At 43.1% G+C, this 11,071-nt stretch overlaps 1 protein-coding gene across 1 annotated transcript in view; it reads right to left on the bottom strand.

Annotated features, from left to right (window-relative positions):
• Nucleotides 1-2,391: 2,391 nt before the first annotated feature.
• LOC124136044 (laccase-2-like) overlaps nucleotides 2,392-11,071 on the bottom strand; it is a 32,288-nt gene continuing 23,608 nt past the window's right edge. The window contains exon 3 of the mRNA XM_046501812.2: nucleotides 2,392-4,870. Within this exon, the coding sequence (XP_046357768.2) occupies nucleotides 4,665-4,870 (206 nt within the window). The 3' untranslated portion in view covers nucleotides 2,392-4,664. The remainder of the gene's footprint in view (nucleotides 4,871-11,071) is intronic.

The raw sequence follows: 11,071 nt of genomic DNA, 5'->3' as shown, positions 1-11,071 counted from the left end.
GCAAGCGTCGCTGTCGATGGATCTGTTACAAAACAGGAAGGATAACTGGTCTTCTGGGTCGGATTCCAGCCTCGCGAAGATGGTTCCTGACAATCTGGTCCGATACCCTCCTCAAACCAGGTATGCGTCCTGAAGTCTCCGTAGCTGTGGCATTGCGATGACGAATGTAGCAATCCTGTGCAGGGGTGGTAACTCTTGGTCGGCCGGTTCTTGGACGGTCTGCAGTGGTATTGAAGTGTGTGTGTCAGCCCCACAGGCGGCAAATGGTGCTGGGTGGACGTTGAAGTGGCGTGCAACAGAAGACTGCGATTCCCCTCTTTGGATACGTCCTATGGCGATGTTCCAATCGGCAGCGATGAGTCTCGGCATTTTCGAACTTGAAAAATGTTGACAATTGAATGACAAATTATTGGCTTATGCTTGCCTTTTTATAGCCACTACCACGAGTTACGAATGCCATAACTTGCACGTCCATTTTGCTTTACTGTGTTCCTCCATGACATTGAACAAGTGTGAAAACAATCCCGTTTAAGACATTGCAAATTGACAATGGCTGCGTTTTGAAGCACCGTTTGTCTCATATCAGGCCACCAACATTTTCCAATAACATATATCCAATTTATATACCGTTTTTTTGTGTAGTCAGGCTCAATGAACTACATACTACCTGTGCGTGTCTTTTTTTGAAGAGTGTAATTGTAAATAAATGTAAATAATTATGTATATATATATTTGTAAATATATGTTAATGTATGTACATTGTAGATAACACCGACGGCCACGCAAGCTTATGTGTTTCATCATATTACAACTAAGGAAAGGTTGGTTGTACTGTAACGTTGAGAACTTCACTGTGGTCATTGGCGTTATTGGCATAGCCGATACTGCGGAGTCCACATGTCTTTAGTACAACCAGGAGGACAAGAATGCATCAATTCTCAGTGCATAAAAAGAATGTGGATATTGATTTCTTATAATAACCGTACTGCTTCAGTGTATAAGTAGAATGTATGGATATGAGGATCACCACAAAAACCTCATTGAGAAATAAGGGTTTTACAAAATATAAAAAATCTTTACCCCGTACTTTAGTTCCATGCAACAAAATTGGCCTTGTCTCAGTAATCTTTAAAAAAAATATCAAACTCAAATTTTCAAAAGTATGTGTACACCTTTTGCGTGCCTCTTTAAGACCATTTCTCTCAATTCGTCAGCATACCGCCTTTCATGCTTGCTCGGGTGGTCAGGCTCGCTAAAGTGGTTGATGTATGTTATCGTATCCCAATGGCATAGATCGATGCTTAGGATGTCAATAACTGGATTGTCTGGTCCAGACACGATTTATAACAAACATGTGTCATATAGCTGGAATACTGGCGAGTGTGGCGATAAACAACAAATAAGGTGAGGTGAAATTGGGTTTACCGTCGCGTCAGAGATTATTGCGCTTTTAAAGCGACGTACATGAGCGTGCGTGCGTGCGTGCGTGCGTGCGTGCGAGCGTGCGAGCGTGCGTGCGTGCGTGGATGTTTGTACAAGTCCGGACTATTGTCAATTTTATAGTGCCAGCCCGCTGAGATACCATGCCGCAGTTTAACATGAAAACCCAAGACACACTATACTGATTCCGAGCCGACCAGTCCTTGTTTAAGTACCTTAATGCAGAGCGCCAGGCAGGGTAACAACAAGAACCATCTTTTAAAGTCTTTTGGTATGACGCGGCCGGGGATCGAACCCAGCTTCCGCTCTCCAGGCAGACGCTCTAATCACTAGACCACGGAGACTGTCAGACAGCAAACAAATAAATATATATACAAACAAACATAACTCTGCAAATCTGCAGCACTCTTCCCCAAATTATTTCAAAAGGCATCTGCCGAAAAACGTCTCAATTGTAATTAGAAATTCAACTAGATATTCATCATTCTCGTTAAAATCTTCTGTGCTTGTGCGAAATATCTCCCCTTATTATCACCTGGACATCGCGGGCCATGAAGATCCGGGGGTAGAATAGGTCTTCAGCAACCCATGCTTGTCGTAAAAGGCGACTATGCTTGTCGTAAGAGGCGACTAACGGGATAGGGTGGTCAGGTTCGCTGACTTGGTTGATGCATGTCATCGTATCCCAATTGCATGGATCGATGCTCATGTTGTCAATCACTGGATTGTCTGGTCCAGACTCGATTATTTGCAGACCGCCGTCATATAGCTGGAATATTGCTGAGTGCGGCTGGAATATTGACACAATTCTGCCATCCGTTTCCCGAAACAAGTTACAGTTGAGCATCGGGCAAACCACTCGAGCACATAGTCGAGATAACGGTGCTGCGATTATAAAAGTTAATATCTTCTTCTCCTTTTTGTCAATCAAAAACAGGAATCAATGAGTTATATTAAAATGGTTTTATAAAAAAATAAGTGATGTTTATATAGTTAAATAAGTATACAGGGACAGAAACAGGATTCCATGATTTGTCTTCTGAATGGAAGATAGGACACCGGGACTCGTTACACATTCGCATGCACGACGTTACTCCATCACCCGTAATACACGTGGCTGCTGTGCATGTGTCTGTCTTCAGTCAGCTAATGAAACGTGGTCTTGCATAACTCACGGAAGTTAAATGAGCCATACTCCGTGCACGAACTTTGAGCGAACCCTACCGTAGCCTGATATTGAAACAATGTGTGGAGTAGAAGACTGCACACTATAAAATAACCGGTGTAATCAGAGCGCTGATTGGCCACTCGTAGGTTTCCCCCCTCTCTCTCTCTTGTTTGTTTGTTTGTTGTTTAACGCCGCACTCAGTAATATTCCAGCTATATGACGGCGGTCTGTAAATAATCGAATCTGGACCAGACTATCCAGTGATTGACATCATGAGCATCGATCCACGCAATTGGGATACGATGACATGCATCAACCAAGCCCCCACTCTTGAACCAGGCCAAGCGTATTGTATACACGTCCGTAAAGTACTGACGACAAATTTGTCAATCCACAAACTTATCTTTGATTCCGCTCACTGACTCACTCATTTAATCTGGTTTTATTCTAATATGGCTTCACTGTAATACCATCGGTTGCCGATGTTGAGAACCAACAGAGCGGGGAATCCATTCATAGCAAATAGTACCAGGTTTTATTATAGCTTTTGTGACAAATAATTTGTTGAGCATTTATTCGGTTGTGCCACATGTTAATTACGTTTGGGATGTTCTTACTTATTTGTATGTGCGTTTATTAATAGGCTGGGGACCTTGCGCTGATGTAACCCGAATTTCCTTCGGGATAGTAAAGTGTTATCTTATGTTATCTTGTATGTACATCGTGTGACATAATGTTGGAGTGTTCATTCAAGGGTTTGTAGACATCCAATTTCGCAACAGTTTTACTGCATGTATCTAACATCAAGTAAAATTTAAACTAAACATTGGAATATTAAAAATAAGTTCGATAAAACGAAAAGAGATGGCCACTTATATAATATATTTGACATGATGAATGGCTTAATTGTTATAAATGTTAAAAGCCATATGTTCCAATATGCGGACATCAAAGGTGCGACGTGTCACAGCGATATTGCGATACGACATTTCGACTCCTATGTAACAGACAGAGCCTTTCCTTTTGTGGGGGCGGGGAGTAAAACCATTGTTCATTTGATCGGAACCACATTTCAGACAAAGAAATTGTATGTCTTGAAAATGATATTTCCACGTCATCACTAGAATGTGTTATGACCGGTTCCTGAAATGGTCGGACCAATGGCCCCTCCGTGCCATCATAAAAAGAAAATGTCACGCTATAATTGTACATATAATTCATTCACTAACACACAAACTTCTGCCACATTTGCTTGGAATTGTTTCATGCTCGATTGTCAAGGTTAGTAAACGCCAGTGTTAGTTTATTGTCACTGGGAGAAAATGGACGGGATTTAGGTTGTACACTTCTGTCAGCGATGACCGGATGACCACTGCACCAGTCTAGTGCAGGTACGTACAGTATATAGTACGTGACACTGCTAACATGGAACTATATATATATATATATATACATATATGACATCTGGATAAAATGCTGCACTGATGCACTCAGACCGGTCACATACCAACAATGACCAGATACCCACTGCACCCATCTAGAGCAAGTGCATATAGTACGTGACACTGCGAACATGGAATTGTGACATCCGGTTACATCTGTTTGTGCACTGAGGAAGTCAGGCCAGTCACATTGCCCGCCGGTGAAGCGAATGTACGTGACGATGAGAGCAAGGAACATTTGGGTATTAATTTGCACTGTCAAAGCCAGGCCAGTTACATTATTGGTACGTGACTCTGCGTGCTGGGAACAAGGACATCCGGGTACAATGCTGCACTGATGCATTCAGGGCGTCACATACCCCGCCGGTCAAGAACAAGTACGTGATACTGCGTGTTAGGAACTGTAACATGAAGGCAAACTGCACCCACACCCTTCTTCCAGGTGATTTGATGGTAATACATACACGATAGAGGGCACCCTAAATTCCAGCTACAAAGTGGTGCATATACTTAAAATAATCCCGTCACACCAGTGTATTCCATGATTTCTTAAAATTATATTCTTAAAATAAGTTTAGATAGTTTAACAGTGCATATGTATCTGACAATATGATTCAAAATTTTTGTTTACTGTTCAGGTCGCCCTCTATATTATCATAGGCGTGGTTTACTTTGGGGTCAGGGGTTTTCTCCATGCTGTATTTCTCCCGGCCCGACCCCTCGCATCGCCGGCAGCAGATGCACAGCAGGATGAGGAACTGAAGGGCGCACACCCCGATCAGGCAGCCGACCACAGTCCAGAACACGTCATGGCGTACCGCTGAAACACAGAACACGTCAAACTGTACCACTGAAACACAGACCACGTCATACTGATACACCACTGAAACACAGAACACGTCATACTGATACACCACTGAAACACAGAACACATCATACTGATACACCACTGACACACAGAACACGTCATACTGATACACCACTGAAACACAGAACACGTCATACTGATACACCACTGAAACACGGAACACGTCACACTAGTACACAACCGACACACAGAACACGTCATACTGATACACCACTGAAACACAGAACACGTCATACTGATACACCACTGAAACACAGAACACGTCATACCGATACACCACTGAAACACAGAACACGTCATACTGATACACCACTGAAACACAGAACACGTCATACTGATACACAACTGAAACACAGAACACGTCACACTGATACACCACTGAAACACAGAACACGTCATACTGATACACCACTGAAACACAGAACACGTCATACTGATACACCACTGAAACACAGAACACGTCATACTGATACACCACTGAAACACAGAACACGTCATACTGATACACCACTGAAACACAGAACACGTCACACTGATACACCACGGAAACACACGGAACACGTCATACTGGTACACCACTGAAACACAGAACACGTCATACTGATACACGACTGAAACACAGACCACGTCATACTGATACACCACTGAAACACAGAACACGTCATACTGATACACCACTGAAACACAGAACACGTCATACTGATACACCACTGACACACAGAACACGTCATACCGATACACCACTGAAACACAGAACACGTCATACTGATACACCACTGAAACACAGAACACGTCATACTGATACACAACTGAAACACAGAACACGTCACACTGATACACCACTGAAACACAGAACACGTCATACTGATACACCACTGAAACACAGAACACGTCATACTGATACACCACTGAAACACAGAACACGTCATACTGATACACCACTGAAACACAGAACACGTCATACTGATACACCACTGAAACACAGAACACGTCACACTGATACACCACGGAAACACACGGAACACGTCATACTGGTACACCACTGAAACACAGAACACGTCATACTGATACACGACTGAAACACAGACCACGTCATACTGATACACCACTGAAACACAGAACACGTCATACTGATACACCACTGAAACACAGAACACGTCATACTGATACACCACTGAAACACAGAACACGTCATACTGATACACCACTGAAACACAGAACACGTCATACTGATACACCACTGAAACACAGAACACGTCATACTGATACACCACTGAAACACAGAACACGTCATACTGATACACCACTGAAACACAGAACACGTCATACTGGTACACCACTGAAACACAGAACACGTCATACTGATACACCACTGATACACCGAACACGTCATGCTGATACACGACTGAAACACAGAACACGTCATACTGATACACCACTGAAACACAGAACACGTCATACTGATACACGACTGAAACACAGACCACGTCATACTGATACACCACTGAAACACAGAACACGTCATACTGATACACCACTGAAACACAGAACACGTCATACTGATACACCACTGAAACACAGAACACGTCATACTGATACACCACTGAAACACAGAACACGTCATACTGATACACCACTGAAACACAGAACACGTCATACTGATACACCACTGAAACACAGAACACGTCATACTGGTACACCACTGAAACACAGAACACGTCATACTGATACACCACTGATACACCGAACACGTCATGCTGATACACGACTGAAACACAGAATACGTCATACTGATACACCACTGAAACACAGAACACGTCATACTGATACACCACTGAAACACAGAACACGTCATACTGATAGACCACTGAAACACAGAACACGTCATACTGATACACCACTTAAACACAGAACACGTCACACTGATACACCACTGAAACACAGAACACGTCATACTGATACACGACTGAAACACACGGAACACGTCATACTGGTACACCACTGAAACACAGAACACGTCATACTGATACACCACTGAAACACAGAACACGTCATACTGATACACCACTGAAACACAGAACACGTCATACTGATACACCACTGAAACACAGAACACGTCATACTGATACACGACTGAAACACAGAACACGTCACACTGATACACCACTGAAACACAGAACACGTCATACTGATACACCACTGAAACACAGAACACGTCATACTGATACACCACTGAAACACGGAACACGTCATACTGGTACACCACTGAAACACAGAACACGTCATACTGATACACCACTGAAACACAGAACACGTCATACTGATACACCAGTGAAACACAGAACACGTCATACTGATACACCACTGAAACACAGAACACGTCATACTGATACACCACTGAAACACGGAACACGTCAAACTGATACACCACTGAAACACAGAACACGTCATACTGATACACGACTGAAACACAGAACACGTCATACTGATACACCACTGAAACACAGAACACGTCATGCTGATACACCACTGAAACACAGAATACGTCATACTGATACACGACTGAAACACAGAACACGTCATACTGATACACCACTGAAACACAGAACACGTCATACTGATACACCACTGAAACACAGAACACGTCATACTGATACACCACTGAAACACAGAACACGTCACACTGATACACCACTGAAACACGGAACACGTCATACTGTACCACTGAAACACAGAACACGTCAAACTGATACACCACTGAAACACAGAACACGTCATACTGATACACCACTGAAACACAGAACACGTCATGCTGATACACGACTGAAACACAGAATACGTCATACTGATACACGACTGAAACACAGAACACGTCATACTGATACATCACTGAAACACAGAACACGTCATACTGTACCACTGAAACACAGAACACGTCATACTGGTACACCACTGAAACACAGAACACGTCATACTGATACACCACTGACACACAGAACACGTCATACCGATACACCACTGAAACACAGAACACGTCATACTGATACACCACTGAAACACAGAACACGTCATACTGATACACAACTGAAACACAGAACACGTCACACTGATACACCACTGAAACACAGAACACGTCATACTGATACACCACTGAAACACAGAACACGTCATACTGATACACCACTGAAACACAGAACACGTCATACTGATACACCACTGAAACACAGAACACGTCATACTGATACACCACTGAAACACAGAACACGTCACACTGATACACCACTGAAACACAGAACACGTCATACTGATACACCACTGAAACACAGAACACGTCATACTGATACACCACTGAAACACGGAACACGTCATACTGGTACACCACTGAAACACAGAACACGTCATACTGATACACCACTGAAACACAGAACACGTCATGCTGATACACGACTGAAACACAGAATACGTCATACTGATACACCACTGAAACACAGAACACGTCATACTGATACACCACTGAAACACAGAACACGTCATACTGATAGACCACTGAAACACAGAACACGTCATACTGATACACCACTGAAACACAGAACACGTCACACTGATACACCACTTAAACACAGAACACGTCACACTGATACACCACTGAAACACAGAACACGTCATACTGATACACGACTGAAACACACGGAACACGTCATACTGGTACACCACTGAAACACAGAACACGTCATACTGATACACGACTGAAACACAGAACACGTCATACTGATACACCACTGAAACACAGAACACGTCATACTGATACACCACTGAAACACAGAACACGTCATACTGATACACCACTGAAACACAGAACACGTCACACTGATACACCACTGAAACACAGAACACGTCATACTGATACACCACTGAAACACAGAACACGTCATACTGATACACCACTGAAACACGGAACACGTCATACTGGTACACCACTGAAACACAGAACACGTCATACTGATACACCACTGAAACACAGAACACGTCATGCTGATACACGACTGAAACACAGAATACGTCATACTGATACACCACTGAAACACAGAACACGTCATACTGATACACCACTGAAACACAGAACACGTCATACTGATAGACCACTGAAACACAGAACACGTCATACTGATACACCACTGAAACACAGAACACGTCACACTGATACACCACTTAAACACAGAACACGTCACACTGATACACCACTGAAACACAGAACACGTCATACTGATACACGACTGAAACACACGGAACACGTCATACTGGTACACCACTGAAACACAGAACACGTCATACTGATACACGACTGAAACACAGAACACGTCATACTGATACACGACTGAAACACAGAACACGTCATACTGATACACCACTGAAACACAGAACACGTCATACTGATACACGACTGAAACACAGAACACGTCATACTGATACACCACTGAAACACAGAACACGTCATACTGATACACCACTGAAACACAGAACACGTCATACTGATACACCACTGAAACACGGAACACGTCATACTGGTACACCACTGAAACACAGAACACGTCATACTGATACACCACTGAAACACAGAACACGTCATACTGATACACCACTGAAACACAGAACACGTCATATTGATACACCACTGAAACACAGAACACGTCATACTGATACACCACTGAAACACGGAACACGTCAAACTGATACACCACTGAAACACAGAACACGTCATACTGATACACGACTGAAACACAGAACACGTCATACTGGTACACCACTGAAACACAGAACACGTCATGCTGATACACGACTGAAACACAGAATACGTCATACTGATACACGACTGAAACACAGAACACGTCATACTGATACACCACTGAAACACAGAACACGTCATACTGATACACCACTGAAACACAGAACACGTCATACTGATACACCACTGAAACACAGAACACGTCACACTGATACACCACTGAAACACGGAACACGTCATACTGTACCACTGAAACACAGAACACGTCAAACTGATACACCACTGAAACACAGAACACGTCATACTGATACACCACTGAAACACAGAACACGTCATGCTGATACAGGACTGAAACACAGAATACGTCATACTGATACACGACTGAAACACAGAACACGTCATACTGATACACCACTGAAACACAGAACACGTCACACTGATACACCACGGAAACACACGGAACACGTCATACTGGTACACCACTGAAACACAGAACACGTCATACTGATACACGACTGAAACACAGACCACAACATACTGATACACCACTGAAACACAGAACACGTCATACTGATACACCACTGAAACACAGAACACGTCATACTGATACACCACTGAAACACAGAACACGTCATACTGATACACCACTGAAACACAGAACACGTCATACTGATACACCACTGAAACACAGAACACGTCATACTGATACACCACTGAAACACAGAACACGTCATACTGGTACACCACTGAAACACAGAACACGTCATACTGATACACCACTGATACACCGAACACGTCATGCTGATACACGACTGAAACACAGAATACGTCATACTGATACACCACTGAAACACAGAACACGTCATACTGATACACCACTGAAACACAGAACACGTCATACTGATAGACCACTGAAACACAGAACACGTCATACTGATACACCACTTAAACACAGAACACGTCACACTGATACACCACTGAAACACAGAACACGTCATACTGATACACGACTGAAACACACGGAACACGTCATACTGGTACACCACTGAAACACAGAACACGTCATACTGATACACCACTGAAACACAGAACACGTCATACTGATACACCACTGAAACACAGAACACGTCATACTGATACACCACTGAAACACAGAACACGTCATACTGATACACGACTGAAACACAGAACACGTCACACTGATACACCACTGAAACACAGAACACGTCATACTGATACACCACTGAAACACAGAACACGTCATACTGATACACCACTGAAACACGGAACACGTCATACTGGTACACCACTGAAACACAGAACACGTCATACTGATACACCACTGAAACACAGAACACGTCATACTGATA

The sequence above is a fragment of the Haliotis rufescens genome, unplaced genomic scaffold (genome assembly GCF_023055435.1).
Source record: "Haliotis rufescens isolate VD_foot unplaced genomic scaffold, xgHalRufe1.0.p SCAF_16, whole genome shotgun sequence".
NCBI classification, from domain to species: domain Eukaryota; kingdom Metazoa; phylum Mollusca; class Gastropoda; order Lepetellida; family Haliotidae; genus Haliotis; species Haliotis rufescens.
Note: the sequence above shows the minus strand (reverse complement) of the source record. Positions and strands in the feature narration are given on the sequence as shown.